Here is a 20,516-nt window from a genome sequence, read left to right as displayed (position 1 = left end):
TTTATCACAGATATGGAGTCAAGATGCAGAAATTAAGTGTGTGTGTTTTGGTTCGATGACATTGCTGTGGTGTACACAAAGAAACACGTTTGCATATGTGGCCAGAAAAAATGGAAAAGGTGAAGGTAAATTTAGTGGTGCTTGGAGTGAATGTGCGGTCATGGTGTAGTAAGTCAAATTTCTTCAGTAGGCAAACAGAGTATGAACAAAAGTGCCAAAATTCAAATCAAAGACAGCACACTCTGTGCACATTTGTGTACAATCAGATATGCAAGTAAACATTTAAAATACCTCTTTTTATTTCATCCCAAAGGAGATATGTTTCAGCTACCACGGTTATCTGAAACTCTACTTTGGGGGTTCCATGCTGAGGCATTTGAGACATCGGTTGGCTTCGGTCGTCTTGGGTAGTGCTTTTTCTATCGACTCTTCTTAGCTCTTACCATGACTGGGTCTTCTAGCAGCATGAATTATGCTATCGCAGCCAGTACAGATCTGTTAATCGCAGCTGACTTACCACTAACTCATGTGTAGAGGGAAAAGGCCATTTTATCACCCATAGAAGAACACTGCTGTAGGCTAATATATCTTTGGAGTTAAGGCGTCAGTTTATTGTGTGCCACAAATTACTTCAATGGATTACATTCTTCTGCGATATCGTTTGTACTAGGGCCACTGATCCCTCAATAGCCACTGTAGGGATCGCATCAGCAGCCTGGCCTCTGGTACCAGAAAAATGCAGGCAGCCACAAGACCTTAACGGAGGAGGAAGGAAGCCGCTGATAGACTGTCGTGGTTCTGGAAAAGTTCCACCATCTGCCTGACACTGGCGACTCTCTCCTCAGGGTATGCGGGGGGGGGGCAAAAGCCTTCCCCACTTGTGTGTCCAGCACTGACCCGATGAATTGTAGCTTCTCCGTTGTTGTGACGTGGGACTTCTGGAAGTTCAGCGAGAAGCCCAAACCATGAAGCTGAGAGCAAGTTTCCTCAAGCTGTGTCGATACCTGCTCTGGAGACCTTCCTCTGATCAAGCAGTCATCCAGGTACAGGAATATGTGGGTACTGGATCTCCTAGGGTGCGCTGCCATCGGCTTGGTGAACACCATGGGTGTGGAGGTTAAGCTAAACTCAACTCATAGCGAGTGTCCCTGATGGTGCCTGTGCTTCCGATGTATCAGCATATGGAAATAAGCGCCCTGAAGATGCAGTAACACCAACCAGTCCTGGAGCTGTAGAGCCTGGGGAGTTTCATTCAACAACCATCCTGAACCTGTCCTTCCTCTGGAACTTGTCCAAGGCCTTGAGGTCCAGGATGGAACAGAGTTTTCCTCCTTTCTTGGGTACCAGAAAGTATTGAGAGTACCTCTCTGCTCCTTTGGCACCTCTTCCACTGCACCTTTTAATAAAGAGGGCAATCAGTTCCTCCTGGAGCTCCTATTCTGCTTGTTGTGGAGGGAGGATTGTCTGTCTGGAGTTGTCTTAGAAACGTCAGACACTATCACCAGCTGACAAGCTGCAATGCCAAGGTATCAGAGGTCATCTCATTCTACCTGTCCCAGTGCTCAGAGATTCTCCCTCCAACCGGAGAAAGGTGTGGGAGGGAACTCAAAGTGGCTGTGGCTGCACCTGCCACTGCTGCCAGTGTGTCAAACTAAAGGGAACTCCAACAACAATGAGAACTTGGGGGAGCAGTAAGCCAGCACATACAGAATTGTGTTCCCATTGACATGATTTACAACAGAAGTCACAGTAGATTCAGTATCTACAGGTGCAAGGGACTTAATCACATTTGGTCAACCTTTGTAGATTAACAACACTTTGTAGATAACCACCATACTGCAGAAAATCTGAGATGGACAGTACTATATGCTATGATCGGTACAGACATCACAAAAAAGAAACAAGCTCTAATTGAAAAAGAACAAAGACATATTTCTCACTAAAAGTGATAAAGAAGGGCTTAACGAGGCCATAGAATGGCATAAAATGTAATGTACCTCCAAGTGAAAACGCTAAAGTATTATCTCTGGTATTACCGATTAGTCAATACAATCTTGGGCCGATTCCTAATGGAAGAGAGATCACTAAAAGGGTCATCAGAATGATCTTTGAATAGGGAGTGCCCTCACTTAATATGGCGGACAATATTTCCGAGTTATTACTATGTATTATAGACAACTCTGACTTAGAATTAAGTCAATTGACTTTTCCGCATTGTAAAGTTTAATAAAATAGGATGGATATTTTGTCTCTAACACTAGCATTATAACTCCAGAGGCTAGTCTTGTCTGCTCGTTGTAATAACGAGCGATTGCTTAACTAAAGAATAGACACTAAGAAGGGACTTAGCGGCTTCTTATACTTTTTCCAAGATGGCGATCGGCCATCGGTATGAGACCGCCATGATAATAACATTGAGGAATCCGACGTGAGTGAAAGTAACGGCAAGAGCTCCGGGTCGTGGTCTCACAGGTAACAAGGAAGGTTGCGAATTCCGATACAAGTGAAGAGACTAATAGACTAACTATAGCGCAATATGGGCAACTTTTTGATTGCTATGGATTGAAAACATCAGGACAGACACAAAACCTAAGAGAGACCATTCGATTTTCATTACAGAGATACCGACGGGCAAGCGACTCGAAATGAACTCCGAGATTAACTATACGCTTCCTAGTACTTAGAACAGTACATAATACCTTTAGGTAAGAGAGATTGATATTGAGTCATGAATATAGATACTACTAGTTGCTCATCGAGGGACTATGCTTCTTACTGTGTACAATGGCCTATCTATAGGTCAGAGTAAAGAGAAGACAGAAGACCCACTAAGAAGGGTTCTCGATGTGACGGTGCCACCCCCTATAGCCAGTGGATCAACCTAACTGACGCCTTGAGTAAAGATCACAGGTATTAGCGCCCTTATGATTTAGATACATTACAAGGATCTTAGCCCTCAGGTTTTTTTTTAAAATTGCATATAGAGACCTACCCTCTACAGACAAGTCCCGGCCCCTCTCCCCATGAACCCTATGTGTTCCTACACTCAGGATATATTTAAATTAAAAGCAAATTATTTTTTGCAGGTCGAGTATCCCTACATTTTTGAGGGAAACAGACCGAAGAGAAGACATCTAGCACTTTATGTAAGTCTACCTCTCTCGAACTCCACAGATTATACCAGGTATAGTTACCTTTAGGTCTATTTCGGATTATTAAATAATTTTTGTGATATAATCTAGCATTTATAGCTTACTATCTCTGTTGTCTTTCAACAGTTACAACGGTTTTAAACTAAGAAGATAATAAAGAGCACACTGTTTGTAATAAACTGGACGATTACTTCAGCATTATACAATCAGAGTATATTTTGTGATTACGGTTTTTAAGATTAATAAGTGACATTTCTCCTGATGAAAGTTCTGTTAACTATCGAAGTGAACTGAAACATGTAGAGCATTAGACAATGGTTCATGATATAACTGTTGAGAGTATATCTGTAAAGTTTCTGACAATTTTGTTTGTTGTCAAATTTGACGTTTTCAAACCCTAATGAATACCGATCTTGTGTAGATCGGAGCCTAGTTCAATAGGCGAAGTATGTCACAGTTCAAGTAAAATATTTTTTATACAGTGTTTTAAAAGTAATGTTGATAAAATGATTTGTTTTATATCCCAATAAAATCTTAATTGAATGATAACGAACAGTTAATGTTTAATGTTGATAACTGTTGAAAGGAGCTATCTATCTTCTGTTTACACTAAGAAATTAACCATAACACAATTGATGAATGGCGAAAACAAATTGTTTTATTTGAAATTTCTCAATGAATAAATGCAAAATCAAAAGTCATAAATGTACAATAAGTAAACCTGTGTAGAGGTGTTTATAAATAAATACAAAAGGTGTATAAACGTAAACAAATAAATAAAGGGTGTACATACGAGAAACAAAGTATAGTACAAAACAGACGTAAATGTATTCTCAACAGAATATTGAAAGTGACTGCATCAATGGGACTTAGTACCTGACTGTCCCTGACTGCAATTAGTACATTTCACAGTGTTTTGAATCAAATTTATGAACACATAGTGCCGCAATGGGCAATATTCAAAATCAAGGAAAAGAATTATGAAGATTATGGTCAACGCCTTCCCCCAGAACAAGGAACTGGAAGGAAGAAATATTCAACCAGGGCGTGATGAACAGCAGAGGCGTTTTGGCGTCATTGACGATTGCTAACTGCCTTCTTCAGGACCGAATATCACTACCGAATCCTAGAGAACATAACAAAGCACTCATAAGTACTATGGAGATGCAGTATACATCCATTTACCAGGTAGTACCCCAAGTGATATATCATGCACACTACAGAGGAGGGAATATATTAAATCACCATGTGACAGGGAGCAGAACAGGAGTGTCACCACATCCATGCCAAACATCTTGCTTCTCCGAACCATAGAGCGACCAGTGTGTACCACTACCATAGAGTAGTTGAAGAGGAATTATAGGAAATATAGCCAAAGAGGTTGACCCCCAGAAAAGGATGTCCGTGCCAGAGTAAATTCATGTAGAAAAGCTCCACGGTATGTGGAGGGTGTGAATCTTATAGTTCTGCAGAAACCTAAGGTATTCTGATGGTGAGCGTGTGATGTCGTGCCGACTATATAGGGAGATATCCAACTATCCGCAACTCGAGGTGCTACGTCGCTGAGTGGGAAATCGCAGCGCCGTCCCAGATGATATCATAAATGAAATTACCAAAATCTCAGGCATTGCGTCCGTGGAGTATGGGTTGGAAGCCAAGACTTAGAATATACCTTAAGGAAAAAGTTTAGCCGTGGAATTATCTGGCTATCGAACTAAAATGCCGGATGCAAGTCCTAGTGTATATTTGGCTCTGAGTAGCAGACAACTGCAAAGCATGCTAGCATTGCAGTCCAGAGGGCGCTCGTAAGTTAAAAAGCGTGAAGGTTGCAGCGCAGAAGTAACAACGCAACAAAAGAAGCAGGAAACATATTGACCAATGAGAAAGGCTAACTAGCCGAACAACCTTGCTGTGCCGGTAACCAGGAACATCAGTGGTGGACCCAAAACTGTATAAATGGAAGCAGTAGGGTCGAGAACTCAGGTAGTACAGACCTGTAACCACCTTAAGTGTAGAGATGAGGGTCCGTCTGCAGGAGGAGCCGCCGGTATGCATTCCAGCCATATCCGAAATCCTATCATCCCGCTAGGGTAGCAAAATGCCCAAACGACTATGAGGTCGGAAAAATAGAGAGGTGCGCGTGGGACGTAGTTATGTGACGTCAGTCCAAGTAAGAAAGAGAAGAGGGACTATGACCGCGGGTGCTAGACCTCTGAATCGCAGAAAATGAGTGCCATGTTGAGTAGGACAGGGTGAAAGGTGTTATGGACGCCTCCAGAGACAGCCTAGTGAAGAAGAGTCGACTTAATGGAGACACAAGTTCAGTCTCAAAATGGAAATGTAGTGGAGCGACCCACAACGAGGCTACAAAGTCCAAGAACAAGTAGAAGTCGTGACAGGTCAGGGGGCCCAGCAGGGCCCGTTTACCAAAAAGGCATTGCATCATTAAGACTTTGCTCGATCGTGTTTAGCATGAAAATCCATCTGGCCTCTTTGTTGGCTAGCAGAGTGTGGGGGTTGGAAGCATTTTTGACTGTGTCCACCACCCACCAAAGTGCTGCCAGGGTTTGCTGACCCTTAGAGAACCCTCTGCCCCGTTCGGAATGCGAGAAACACCCTTGCTTGACTTCTGGGAGCTGCGACTTCCTTCCAAATCCATACCTCCTGTAACCCCTCCCTCTAGAGGAGAAGCTGAAGGATTGTATTTTCCTCTGTTCTCAAGAGTCACCCCATATTAAGAGTGAAACCAGCCTCTCGGAGTTAAAAGCAATCTAACTGTTACTGTGAATTTAATAACAGTTGAACTAGCCTAAAATACACGTGTGCAAGCATTACCTGAAGTTAAGAGAGTGGCACCAAGGCTTCAGGGTAATCACTTGGGCTGATAGCTGGCAGAAAGGTGAAGATCAAGTTGGGGAAGGGAAACTGGCTGCTTGTAAAGACTATTTTGAAGTGGGTTAGAGTCCAATCAGGTGCTCCCAATAGAGCGCTGAGCTCAATGCTTTAATAGATGTTTCTACGTTTTTTGTTTGTTTATTCACGTTTTCTTAATTTGTACTTATTTGATCCATTTTAGTTCAGTAATAAATCACTGGTTTCCTTGGTTACTTACACAGTAAGAGTATTAATTAGTAAATCAAACATTTCCTCTCATTAATATTTCCAAGATGTCCTGTTTGACACGTGTTTCGGCATTAAGCCTTTCTCAAAACCAGACAAGAAATATATCAGATTCAATTCAGCTTGAAACTATACTTCATTATATTCAAATTCTCCTCTCAACATCTTCATTAAAGGGTTAATCCCCGGTCATGCTGCTCATGGAGGCAATCTCCCTTGTGTGTGTACTTGCAGTGTTCCAGTGCTGAAGTAGGTACAACCTGTTTTGCCAGAGACTGTTGATGACTGAGAGAAGTAAGTCTTAAAGGCAAACCCAGGTTGTTATTGTGGCAGAAAGACAAGAGAGGCAAACAGGCTGACATTTTTGAAGAGAGATATTCAGAGGAGGAGTGCTCTGCCTGCCTGAAGGCGTTGAAGTACTTTAAAGTGAGTCTTGTCGAAACCTGCCTAGAAGTACAAATCACTGAAGTTGTGTTAGTAGTCCAAAGAACTGAAGCTGTGGTGGTATATTTGGTTTTCAGTAGATGCAACATTGTAGTAGCATAAACAAAGTGGAGTACTGAGAGAAATGTGACTGTTCTCATGGTGAATCAAGTAGAAGTGAAGTTGTTCAAGTGTAAGTAGCAGCACTGAGAAGTCATCCTGAGAAATATACCAGAGTGAATTCTAAATCTGTAACTAAGGAAATACTAACCGTTAAACAAGAACACTGTCTCACTGACAGGTGTAGATATTGCACTTCTTTTGAACTGTGGCAAGTCTTCATGAAGAGGTGACAAAGCATCATGGCTGGTATTACCATTGGTTCTATTTGGTGAAAGTGGATATTTCACCAAGGAGAGAAGATTTGCTATCCTTGGAACTTTGGTTAACAAACCTTTACCTTGACTTTGAAACATCAAGAACTGATTTTCGACAGGTCTTTCTTTGGTGGAACATTAGCAGAATTGATCTTGCATTCTGCAGAAGGCAGTTTACCCAGGACATTAGATGGTACTCATACGTCACATCCCCTTTCCTCCATCTTTGTGGGCGTCCCCCAACATGGGGACGGTACCAGAACCTTTGGCAGCGAAAAATTGAGCTTCCCCTTTAAATGTAGTATAGCGCGTGTGGGGGCGGCCATGCCCCGCTGAGGCCCCACCCTCTGACGCCTGACCTCAGTACCTTTTTCCACATGGATTGTGGCAGCCAGCGCATAGACATTTTTTAGGTGTTTCTTCTTGCTACCAGTTTGTTTTGTCAGTTCTTATTTCACTTCCCTTCAGTACCTCACCTCCCCGGCGCTTGTCGGCTGCAGGAGGATTCACGAGATGTGCCTCTTGCGACCGCTCGTTCCCGGCCACCACACCCCCATGCACTCTGTCTTGAGTGTTTGGGGCCTGACCACCGTTGGGGCTCATGTGCGTCCTGCGGCACTCTCGGTCACAGGGCATTGAAGAATTGCTTTTCGCTGTCTAGGGAGATCTTCCACACTTCTCCCTAGCCCCAATTTAAGGACTTCCTCTCCGGGATCTCTCATCAAGACAGGGTAGGCCCTCTGTTCAGCACGGCTCCACAGCGTGGAGACTTCTTCCCCGGGGTTCCCACGGATTGGGGTTCTTCGTATTCAAGTTCTGGCAGGCCCGAGGCCTCTAAGGCTACCGAGCAGCCCTGGAGCTCTTCCAGGCATCTGGGGACAGACCTGAGGCCTTCCAGGCTTCCGGCTCCCAGGAGGAGGGTCTCGGGCCATACCAGGCTATCCTGGGAAGGACGATCAGGCTCATCCTCTTCTTCTACCCCAGGGATGAGGGATCATCAAGTACCACTTCCAAGAGTCGTTCCTCAGCTAGAGCCAGCACGGCTACCAGTACCGGTGCTCGCTCTGTGGCCGTCACCCAGTGCGTTTTGACTACCGGCCGTCCGGCTGAGTGCTCAGCGCCTACCAGAGGGATCTCTAAGGCCGACGCCTCTGCTTCGGGTGCAAGACCCAAGCTATATCTTCCTGTGCCTGAGACCTCTCCTGGCCCAGGGCCTCAGTGCCTTCCTCAAACGGCATGGCACAAGGTTTCAAAATGGCAGAACGGCACGTGGTGGAGCATGCCAAGCAGGTGGCCATCTTGGATCCGATTCAGGGCCTGCTACTTCTTTGGCCCATTAAGTGGGCTACAGGATGATTCCAGCCCTCTTCCCTCTGGAAGCGACAGCAGATCCTACGGTTCAGGTTTCTGGTCCCCCCAGGGGTACATCTACACATCACAGACTTGCAGCCATGCGCACCAGACACCCCATCGCTTTGACCAGGAGTGGAGGCGCAGTGCCTCGGAGGGCAGGGCCCCTAGGGACCTGGCAGCTAGTGAGGACCGCTGCTGCAAACTCTTCCTCTTCCTCATGCATTCCCCTCAAATGAAGGGGCTCCTTAAAGACATTATTAAGGAGGTCCTCCCCCAGGTGGTGTCACCTCAGCCCCCTCCCCTGGGTGGTACTCCCGTTTCTCTGGCACTTCTGGTGCCGGTCCTGCCACCGTTTCAGGCCCTACTGGTCCTACTGACCCCTCCACCTCCTGCTTTACCACTAATGCCTCCCCCTCAATGTCTGTTGGAATTGTCTGCGGCTCCGGACCTGGGAGGGCCCTCTGGCACCTGTATCCCAGGGCCCAGATTCTCCCTGGCCTGTGAAAAGGGGGGGGGGTGATTAAGACAGGGATTACGAGGACGCCTAGACCCATGAGCCCTCGGCATCTGTTTAGGCCTTTCATGACCACCTCCACGGCCTGGCAGAGTTCTTGGGGGTCCCTCTTCCTGAGCAACCCCCCGAGGAGTCAGGAATGCTTGCAGAGGTCTTGGGGAAGGGCACAGCGATCCGCTCTGGCATTCCTCTTCAGAGGCATGTGCTGCAGGTGGCGCAGAGGATTTGCGAAAAGGCCAGGGCCAATGCCCAGATGAACAAGTTGGACAGCAGGTTTAGGCTGACAGACAGGCAGCCAATCCTCCTTGCCTCCCACCCGCAGCCCCATTCCTCTGGGGTGGCCGCGGCCTCGTTATATTCTAAACCATCGTCTTCGTCTTATTCCACGAGAGCCACCTCCAGTTGCCTCTCCAAGGAGGACAAAGTGCTTGGGAAAGCAATGTTACTCCATCTCAGGACTACATCTGCAGCAGGCCAACGTGGACGCCATCTTGGCTGCGGCTAACCAGAAGCTGTGGCGGCAGCTCTAGGAATGTATGCCCGACCTCCCTTTGGACAAACAATCCTCCTTCAAGGCCTGTCTGGCAGATGCCCGGGCCATTGCGCATGACCTCATGGAGTCTTGATCTCCCACATCAACACAGCCAGCAGAGGGCTATGCTTTGGGCTCAAGTTGAGAAAGACAGCGTGGATGCGTGCCACAAAATTTTCATCTGACATGCAGGAATGAATTCTAGATCTGCCTTTCGAGGGCGTGGACCTTTTTGATTCATCCACCGATGATGAATAGAAGAGGAAAACATCCACTCACTCCGCCAAGTCCTTGGTCATCCTAACAAAGCCAGGTCAGAAATCATTCCTTCAATCCCATGGTAGGACCCCATCATTCTCTGGCTTCAAGGGCTTCAGAGGCCGCGGTACGTGGAGGCCTGACAGGTTGCCCAGTGACAGCAGAAGGAAGCAGCAGAGGACGTTGTGCAGGTTTTACCAACATAGCCTGCGGATTTGGAAAGTGTTCCTTCGGCTTGTGGAAAGCTGTAGAGCAGGGTGCTGAATACGTTCCGAGTGTATAATTCGGGACAGACTTTTACAGCTGGTGGAGGATGGGAAGGCGGTAGTCAAGCAGTCCTTACAAAGGGGCCTGGACGTAGCAGACTGCGTTGGTCGTTCTATGGGGTCGGCAGTAGTTATAAGGAGATAAGCTTACCTAAAAACCTCTGGTTTCTCCCCAAAAACCTCTGGTTTCTCCCCAAATGTTCAGAACAGGCTACTGGACATGCACTTTTGAGGGAGACATGTTTGGAAAAGTTTAAAGAGTCTAAGATTGCAGCTAAATATTTGGGCCTAGCTGCACAACTGGCCAAGCCTGCCTTCAACTTTGCCTCAAGAGGCAGAGGCTATAGGTATTAGGTGCCCTATGGCAAAAAGGGGCAGCTCCCGCAAGCCAGGCAGGGGCAGAGGCGTTTCTCGCATCCCGGAAGGGGCAGATGGGCTTCTAGAGGCCAACAAGCAGCAGCGGGTGTGAATCAACTGCAGGGCCCAGGCATCATGGTTTGAGAGCCCTGTTGTCAAAGGGTGTCATGATGCCTACCCCCAGGCATCTGGACCAAGCCCATCAGCCCCGGGAGCAGGCATCTAGACATTTAATAAAACCTCAGCAGCCCCGGCTAGGGGCTATCTGGGTTCAGTCCTGGCGCCTTAGGCGCCAGGCTCATAGTAGGAATCAGTCCTGGCGCCTAAGGCGCCAGGCTCATAGTCATTACTTACCTCAGACAGACCATGCTGCAAATGACGCCAATCCAACATGAAGCCTGAAAGGGACTATTTTTCTACAGGGACTATATTTTTCTACAGGGACTATTTTTTACTCGGGTTTGGTTCTAGGGACTTCTTACCCGGGACTACTTTTGTGGCTATTTAAACCACACCCGACCAGCAACACACGCTTCGCGTTATTCTGCATCCAGCAGCGTAACACTCACCGTGCCTGCAGCATGCATCCAGTCTTCTGCCACGCCCGCCTCGAATCCGGAGCTCCTAAAACAAAGAGGAAAGAAATGGACAAGGTTAGAAAACAAACTTATTTCTATTCCACACCTGATTCTGGATCCATCTTGTCTCCGGACCTGTAAAGAACATCATTTCTGCACGCGCCGCTCCTCCAGCTGCAGCGCCGCGCCATACTCACCAGTCTTCTCAGCATCCTTCGGGTCGGCGCTGCCTCCATCATTTCTTCGCCGAACTTCGGCACCTAGGAGACAAAAGAAAACCACAAGGTGAGCCAAGGGAACCAACAAATATAATTCTTACCACCATAGACTTACCTGATTTACCACCGAAGGCATCCTTTTTATGACTCTCCATATTTTCATGTGCCGCATCTGTAAAGAGAGACAAAACAACACGTTTTCCTCGTGCAACATTTACCGGACAGCGCCGGGTAATACAGACTCTTACCTGAGCGCCACCAGCTGCCACAAGAGCATCTTTTCACGAGCCAGCTGCAAGACAAGAAAGGAAGGGGGGAACAAGAGTGAACATCGGACATATTGAACTCTATGAACTTAATACTTACTGGTCCTCACCAGGAGCCTCAGAGTCAATAGTCTCCGGAACTCTCCCGAGCCTTCAAACTAGTGAAGTAACTGGAATCGACGCGCCCCTGCAGATCCATGCAGGATGGAGAGCTCATCTTTCAAGAATATAAGGTGAGATTGCTGTGAGGGCATTTCGGAGGTGATTAGTTGGGGGAGGACTGTGGGGGTGCCATCACTTGAATCCACAAGTGGCTAAATCTATCTCTCCACTTGCAGGAGAATATTTCTACGGGTTAAGAAGACAAGATTAGGAGGGTGGATCCAGTCAGTCATTGCTGCACTACGCATCACGTGGGTGGAGACCGCAGCTGTCCGGGTCCGACCGACGCCCCTGTGGGAGCCAGGTGAGCGTAACAAAGGGTGCCATGGAAGAGGTACCTCTAGACTAGAGAGGATCGGGCTGGTATGCCTGGTATTTCCTAGTGCCCAAAAAGGGAGGAGGTCTCTGTCCAATTCTGGACCTCAGGGCTCTAAACAAGTTTCTGAGGAAAGACAAATTCAGGATGGTGACATTGAGAGAAATTCTCCACGCTCTCGAACTTCAGGACTGTCTGGTGTCGAGAGACCTGCAGGACCCCTATTTCCATGTGCCAAAACATCTCAAGCACAGTGTTAGGACAGTTTTTCTGAAGTCCAACTAAGGGCTTAGTAAAACGATTCAACTGAGGGAGTACACAACTCCACTCTTAGTATAAGGCTGTACCACCTGAATTCATGGTAGCATAGACAGAGCAGCTAGGCTTATCTTAGGAGGGAGAGAGGGCTGTAGAATCAGTACAAATGAAATTGTAATACAAATGATCCAAAGAAACACTGAAACACTTTGTATTGTAAAAATAAAGGATTTATTTATATACAGGTATGCCCAGATAAATCTAGGGGTTTAGTAAGTACCGACACATCATCTGAAATCACAGTCTAAAAACACAACACTATACTTGAAAGTACACCGACCCACGTATAGACCTTATTTGGAACAACTAACAGTAGTTCTAGGTAAGTCAAAACCTTTTCATACACATTTAGTATAGTTTAAGCCTATTATTGGAGAGTAAAAACCAATGGTTACTTTTTACAATTACATTCAGTAATGCAAGGGCAGTAGACCCTTCCAGTTGTATAATGATTCTCTGTAAAAATCACTTAATCAGTCAACTGGACAATATACTTTTGGTGAATAGTGGAAAACTTATTCTAGGTGCAGTAAAAACCTATAACTACTTTTGTGATAACACACAGTTCTACAAGGTGAGTAAAACCTAAGGATGTATTATACAATTACAGGCGCTTTTGAAATCGGCGAACCCCAGATAGAGATAAGCAGTAACTCTTGTAACTTATTCTTGGATGGCACACAGCTAACACAAGGTAAGTAAAACCCACATACTTTGTTTAACCTCACAATGAAGGGGAAAGTAAAACCCAATGTCACACTTTACTGAATGACTCAGTTATTCTAGGTAGGCAACAACTTAATTTAGACTTATTCTGGACAGGCTAGCCGCAAGTCAGGGGAAACAAGACCCAGTTGGGGGACACTCGTACATTTATTCTCAAAGGATTAATCTGGTGATGCCAACAGTTGGAGGACACTCATACGATTATCCTCATAGGACTAATCTGGTGAAACCAAGACTTAACTTTTAGTAAGAGGCACAACCTAATCACAGGAGAGTAAAATACCTTCACATCTACTTTCTATTAGAATGGCAAAACAGTTTCTAAGGAAAGAAAAGATGTTAACCATACTTTTAAGAATAGTCCATCACACATTCAAGTTGAGTAAGAACATTTGTAACTGTTCACTCTTAGAATTACACGCACCAACCAACTCTTTACAAGTAAGTAACTTTTAAAACACTTATTTTCTTTTCTAGGCTGTAGTCCCAATCCCTTGAAAGTCTTTCTCTTATTCTTGGAGCATGAGTGTTCTCAGTGGCAGAAGGGGGTTCACCAGGACTAGTGACCAACAGGCAGTGTCAGAATAGGTTCTTTAGTAGCAAAAGTCAGAGTTCCTTAGGAAAACTGGGCAAACAGGTAAGTATTTTACTTTAGAGTTAGAAGAGTGTCCAGGGGCTTTGTAGAAGACACCCTAGCAGGATTCTAGCAGTGGGACTGGGTGCACTAGATGAGAGGCCTCCCCATCACAGAAAACAACCCACAGCTACACAGAAATCCTAACAGGTTTAAGGTAAGTACATACCAAAGCCAACACAGTACCTCAGCATTGAAGAAGATTTTTCAGCAGGACTACTTCAGGGTCTGCAGCCAAATTACCGGACAGTGCATTCCTGGTTGTGGCGACTGAAAACAAGACCTCAGACAGGACTTTGCAGCAGGGATCGATGAAGAAGGCTCTAGGCAACGTTTCCCTCATGGCTGAATGCGGTTCTGCGGATTTGGTGCCTTTTCAAGGAGCACAGAAGAAGACAGAAAATCGTGGTTGAATTCTCGTAATTACAAAGGTCCAGCACTCTGGTGCGGTGGCTTTTCAGACTCGATTCGTGTCTCTGGAGATTCACCAGGATGCCCACGAAGTTTCAGCAATATTCGGAATTCGGAAGACCGTGCACTGCACGATGGCTTGAGGTCCCAGGGTATCAGGGTATTGCAACAACGCAAGGTCGCAGCAATGCATGGGATGGCTCAAAATGCAGGTCTTCTCGAGTCTAGTGAGTCTCACCAGGCTCTGGGTTGGGGATGTCATTTTCGGAGTCCCCAGGTCGATTGGAAGGAAGGGCTACAGCAGGCTCTGGTTACACAGCAAGCGCCCCGGTCGCTGGAAATTGTTTCACCCGCATTTCCTTCATCTTCCTCTTTGGTTTCGGTTCCAGTGGTCGACATTTCTTCAGCTTCCAGGTTTGCAGTATTTATCAGGAATTAAAACACAACCTCTGCATTCTCTCCCTGCATTTTACAAGAAGGGGCGTTCCGGTTGACCAATCAGGACAGCCAGCCCCCCACTAGGATTTGTCCCCATTCAAGCAAGGCGGAAGACAAAGGGCTGATAAAAATCACACACAGGAATTTCCCACCCTGGTTGTCAGGGGAAGGAACAAGAAATGACAAGAAACACTAAAATGGCGAAAAAAGAAAGGGGCCATTTTGGTAAAAATGGACACCCTTGGATCCCTTTACTGCAGCTGTGAACACAGTCCGCGATAAAGGTGCACCAAATTAATACAAGGTATCACTGCCACCAGCCATTGAAGGTAAGCTTTTCCTTGTAACTGAATTGTTAGTTTTAATGTGAAAGGGGATACATTGTATCTCCCCAGCACTCCACAAAAGGTGGGGTGTGCTGGCTTCACTGTATAAAATGTAAAAGGGATACAAAGATCCTTTCTACCCTTGGGCACTGTAGTTCACTCAAGGTTAGCACAAGCAAGTTAAAAGGGGAGCCCCCGGGGCAACCCAGCAACAACAGGCACTTATTCCCAATTAGTTGTTAAAGAGGATCACTTTAAAAAGACACTATGGAGAGTCAATAAAATGACACCCATAAAAAGAGTTAAATATTATGTGAGTGTGGAAAAAGGTTCCCATTCACTGAGATATTAATGAAAAATATCTCACTAGCAAAGCAAAAAGTGGTGGGGTTGATCCAGGTGAGGAAGATTTACCAGTTCTGTGCCAATCTTACCTAACACACAGGAAGTTCCTAAGGTTCCTCATAGGGGACAAGCACTATCAGTTCAAGGTGCTTTTCTTTGGGTTGACCTCTGCTCCAACGGTCTTCATCAAGCTCATGGCAGTAGTTGCGGCTCACCTCAGGAGATCCAGTGTCCATGTATTTCCTTACCTAAAACACAGGCTGACCCGAGGGAACTCAGTAGAGCTAGTCTTGTTTCATCTGGAAGACGCATGCCTACTACTGCACAGGCTGGACTTCTTCCTGAATTTTAAGTCCCATTTGATTCCAGGAGAGATTTGACAACATAGCACAGATGGTGCACTTGTTTCAGAACCACGCCACTTTACCAGCGGCTTCCATCCTCTGCCTCCTAGGCATCACGGCCTCCTGTATTTTTCTATTGCCAGAGGCCAGACTGCGCATGAGATACCTTTTAGTGTCTCCTAAGGGACCAGTAGTCTCAGCACCTAGAAGCACTCACGGATCCTCTCTGTGTCCAACCAAGTGGTCCACAACCTCAGCTGGTGGAACACGTGCAGCAATCTCTTGGTGGGGGAACCTTTTTTGGCTGCCTTGACCTCAGACCCAAGTGGTCACGGATGCATCTCTGAAAGGTTGGCATGCTCACTGCCACTGCAAAAACTTGCAGGTGAGTGGTCTTTGGTCAGCGATGGAAGCCAGGTGGTACATCAACAGACTGGAGTTGTGGGCCATCAGGTTAGCCCTGGAGGCGTTCGCTCAGTCTCTCAAGGGGAAGCATGTCCTGATTCTAACGGACAACACAGTGGCCATGCAGTACCTCAACAATCAAGGTGGCGTGTACTCCTTTCCCCTCTACACAGAGGCGATGCAGCTGTGGTTCTTGTTAGTGGAGAACTGGATCTCAGTCTCAGCAGTTCAGCTGGTGTGGACAGAGAATACCTTGGTGGATGCTCTGAGCAGGCAGAGCACGGTCTCACACGAGTGGGAAGTGTGCTAGGAAGTCCTAGAGGAGGTCTTCTCTCTCTGGGGTACCCCGATAGTGTATCTGTTTGCTACAGAGTCCAACAGGAAGTTCAAACAGTTTTGCTCGAGGGAATTCCCAGCGAAGAGTGCACTGGGGGACGCGTTTCTAATGTACTGGACCTTCCCTCTCCGCTGCGCTTCCCTCCCCAGTGCCCCATCCCCCTCCTGATTTCCTTCATTCCTTGGGTTTTCAGGAGGTTGAAGAGATTTCGAGCAACCATGATCTTGATCGCCCTGGACTGGGCATGGAGAACATGGTACTCCGATCTCTTGGATCTGAACAACATCTGATCCTTTCAGAGGGTTGGGTGCTCTACCTGACCCCAGATTCCCTCAACCTATATGCCTGGCTCTTGAGACGATGAGGTATGATGACTGGGACCTGCTTGATATGTTGCTGGCTGCACACAGACCTTCTACAAGATCTCTGTACGCGTGCAGGTGGAGAAGATTTGAGGCGTGGTGTAGGGAACACAAGATTGACCCAATCCCTTGCCCCAACACTACAGTGATGGAGTTCCTTGTGCGACTGGCCTCAACGGGCCTACAGCCTTGTCTGTGTTCAAAAGGTCCCCGGACCAAGGTTCTTTCTTCACTATTCCGGTCATGGCCCAATTCCTGAAGGGGTCTTAACAAATTTCCGCCAACTCCCTTTGTTGTTCCAGATTGGGATCTTAATCTGGTTTTGACCTACTTGATGGCGGCTTTGTTTGAGCCAATGCACTCATGTTCCTTGAGGCTGTTATCACTTCAAACAGCCTTCTTGGTGGCGATTAGGTCTGCCAGGAGAGTTAGCGAGTTGCAAGCATTGTGCTGCAAATCTCAGTTTCTACATTTTATTCATGAAAAACTTTCTCTCAAAGTCAGACCTGGGTTCCTTCCTAAGGTAGTTAGAAGTTTCACCTGTCTCAATCTATTGATCTTTCAGGCTTTTACCCTCCACCACCCCCTTCGAAAGAGGAAGAGCGATTCTAACGCCTTGACCTCAAAAGAGCTTTAAGCTTTTATGTTGATCGTACATCTGAGTTTTGAAAGTCAGACCAGTTGTTCGTGGCCCATTCTTTATCCCGAAAAGGTCTCGCTATAACCAAGCAAACCCTCTGACGTTGGATTACCTTGTGTGTTTCAGAGTGTTACTATTCGGCATGGAGGGAGCTTCCGTCGGCCAACAAACAGAGCCCATTCAACCAGAGAGGTTTCAACTTCTACAGCCCATCAAAGGAGAGTGCCTATCAGAGACATATGTCGGGTGGCCACTTGGTCGTCTTTGCAAACATTCACCAAGCATTATGCCTTGGATGTTGTGCGGGGTGCTGATGCACGGTTTGGTAGGGTGGTTCTACAGACCCTACTTCTTTAACACTTTCTGCCCTCCCGTGTTATTCTATCTGCTTGGGGAGTCTATCAAGATGAAGAATGTGCGGGAGAAAGGCAATCCATTGAAGGAGAACATTACTGTTATGATCTTTCTATGGATTCTTCTCCCGCAGATTCCTCATCAACCCTCCCATCTGTCCCTGCTCAAAAAGTGCTGGTGGCTTTGGCTTTTTCTCAACCGAGAAGAGATCTGATAATGGCTGTTAGATGACCACTTCTATCTAGTTAATCTCTTTGTTTAAAAAAAAAGATTTTTAATTTTAATCTCTAATTATGTAGGATCACCCTTTTGGGATTTATCCTCTTGTTACGTTTTTCACAGGCTGATTAGCCTCATCCTGTTGGTTTTCCTCTGCAGCATACAGGCACAGGGGGAAAAAGGGAGAAACTGAGGCATGGGGTGTAGTGGCGTGTTATATATATAAGACGCTTGATGACACTTCTGGAGTCGAGCACCGAGCAAGTCGGATCGACGATCGACAGCCGAGTCGAGGTCCACTATGCCCCTGTCAACAAACCGCACAAACTTCACTACACTGCAACAACAAAACAAAAAAACACACATAGACTCGCACAACAGTACACAACGACTACCGGCTGCAAACACCCCAGGCCCAGCCAACGGACCCACCGGGCTGAGGCCGCCAACAGTACATCACTGCACTCTTGCACTTTTTCCAGCTTCCTCCCACTAACGCACCCTCCATCCCTCTTTCAGAGTAGCCAGAGGGCCAGGGGACTACTCCGGTGCTGATAGTGCGTGGTACAAATGTCCTTTAACTTTAACATTCCGAGCTGCATAGCTGGATGATGGCTATCTATCAAGATGAGGAATCCATAGACATATCATTACAGTAAGTAATTTCTCCTTCTACTGCAATGTTTTGCCTGAACAAGCAGGGTGTTGCCCGTTCCCCCCCCCCTCCTATGAATGAAGGCGGTTTCTATCTGGGAATGGGCCCTTATGGAGAGGATTTGGATTTCAGCAGTCTACCGGCCGGGGGACAGCAATGTAAAAGCAGACCAGCTGAGTTGCTTGGGGTTCAACATCTACGAGTGGGAGTTGCACAACGACTCCTTGTTGCCCCTGTTCCAGCACGTGGACATCGATTTGTTGGCATCCCTCGGAATGCTGAGTGCCCCTAGTTTGCTTCATGGGCAAGTCGGGGGTCACTGGGAGACGCCTTCCAGATCTGTTGGCACGATAACAGGTGTTATGCGTTCCCGCCCACCCCCCTGCTCCAAGGGACTCTTCCCCAAGTTCCAGGCCTCAGTAGTTTGCAGTCTCATCCTGGTTTCTCCTGTAAGGAACTCATGCTGGCAATAGTAAAGACAGACACAAGTAATCACAGTTCAAGGGTGTTCATTAAACTGGGTATGCAGGTTGGAAAAATGCCTATTCTAAACCTAAAGCTAAGATGGGAGCAAGCTACGACCATCAGATGAAAAATAAGGCAGTCCTAGTGGCGTCTTGTCAAATAAAAGGGCCTATACTTAGAAACCTATTGCCAGTCCTTACTACTAAATACAAAAGAGTGTGGAATAGGATTCACAAGAAAGAAAAGAAGTGTTCACAAATGATAAGTGTCATGATCCCAGTCAGTGAGCATAGCCAACATTCAGGCATTCAGGCCAGACAGGGAACCTCATATCAGTCAGCAGGCCAAAGGTGGGTGTTAGTCTGGCACATATGGCATTTACACGATTCACAGCATATGCTTCCTTAGACTCTAGTTATGTTTAACAGTAACTTTTATACACTAAACATGGGCGCCGCAAGATCCATTCACAAATTGCGGCACGTTCTAATCATATTGCAGAGGGAGCTATTTAAGCCCCGCCTCCGCTGGAACGTGTGCTTTGCGTCTTCTCCGCTGACAGCGGGTAACGTTACTGCCGTTTCTCCTCACAGAACCTGTAAAAGGAGAAAATAGTGACATTAGCTTTACAGAAAACTACAGAATACAATAGTTTATAGAAAAGACTTACCTGACCAAAGTAATTCTCTGAAGCGGTTATCTTCAGTCAGAAGTTTCACTCACAGCCGCAGCATCTTCTGTCAGCAGTTGTCATTCTTAGCCGCAGCATCTTCAGCAGAAGTTTCACTCACAGCCACAGCATCTTCCATCAGAAAATTAATTCACAGTTGCAGCATCTTCGGTCAGCAGTTTTTGTTCAAAGCCGCAACATCTTCAGTCAGAAGTTACTTCTGCAGCCACCGCACTCAACGAAGGTATTTTCCTCAGCTTTCCGAAAACCTGCAAACAACACAAAAGGTGTTTAATTAACAAACAAATTTAACAGTTGATACAAGAAGACATTTAATACGTTTTTACGTACCTGATGTTTCTTCAGGTTTTCACCTCAGTTATTTCCGTGCTCTTCCTTGAAGGCTGCAGTTGCTCTGTATAGACGAGCTTATGTTTTAAAACATTTTCTCATCATGAGTAACTCTGCGGCAATCCGCAGTCATAATTCTTATCCCAAATCCCGAGAACCGGCAAAAAGATTTAAAAAAGAGCTAATTATTAGAAAGAGATATCTCTCCAACGTAGGAAATTATTCGAGCTCTTAAGGATTACAATTTTTCGCCAACTTACTTACCCAAAGACTCATTCCTAAAGAAAAAAGACATTTCAAGGCAAGAAGCAATAGAATACATCAGATACCCACGTTACCATTGTTTCTTCATCCCAACGCGCCCCTGTAGAAAAGCAGGATGGAGAGTTCCACAATAAATAAAAACAGGTGAGAAGGGAGAGATTTGAGGAATATACATCTCATGCAGTACAATCTCTGTTAGTAGATGTTATAGCATTTCTATTGTTGTCATTGTTGTTTAACAGAAGGATAATCCTAGTGCCAAAGTACCAGGTCCACAGGCTGGGAAGGCATTACGCTCCGGAGGAGTCCAGGTAAGCGCTACAGAACGCGAAGCCGTACTTAAAATACTCCACCTGAGCA

At 46.2% G+C, this 20,516-nt stretch overlaps 1 protein-coding gene across 4 annotated transcripts in view; it reads left to right on the top strand.

Moving 5' to 3' along the window:
* Window positions 1-20,516, top strand: part of SNX29 (sorting nexin 29) — a 2,314,491-nt gene that overhangs the window by 2,135,925 nt on the left and 158,050 nt on the right. Inside the window, exon 22 of one of the 4 annotated variants that reach the window (XM_069645594.1) lies at window positions 3,087-3,146. The exons of the other annotated variants lie outside the window; for them this stretch is intronic. Coding sequence (XP_069501695.1) covers window positions 3,087-3,138 — 52 coding nt within the window. The 3' untranslated portion in view covers window positions 3,139-3,146. The remainder of the gene's footprint in view (window positions 1-3,086; window positions 3,147-20,516) is intronic. 4 annotated transcript variants of the gene reach the window in all.

The sequence above is a fragment of the Ambystoma mexicanum genome, chromosome 2p, assembly GCF_040938575.1.
Source record: "Ambystoma mexicanum isolate Mex_15411 chromosome 2p, UKY_AmexF1_1, whole genome shotgun sequence".
In the NCBI taxonomy this organism is placed as follows: Eukaryota; Metazoa; Chordata; class Amphibia; order Caudata; family Ambystomatidae; genus Ambystoma; species Ambystoma mexicanum.
Note: the sequence above shows the minus strand (reverse complement) of the source record. Positions and strands in the feature narration are given on the sequence as shown.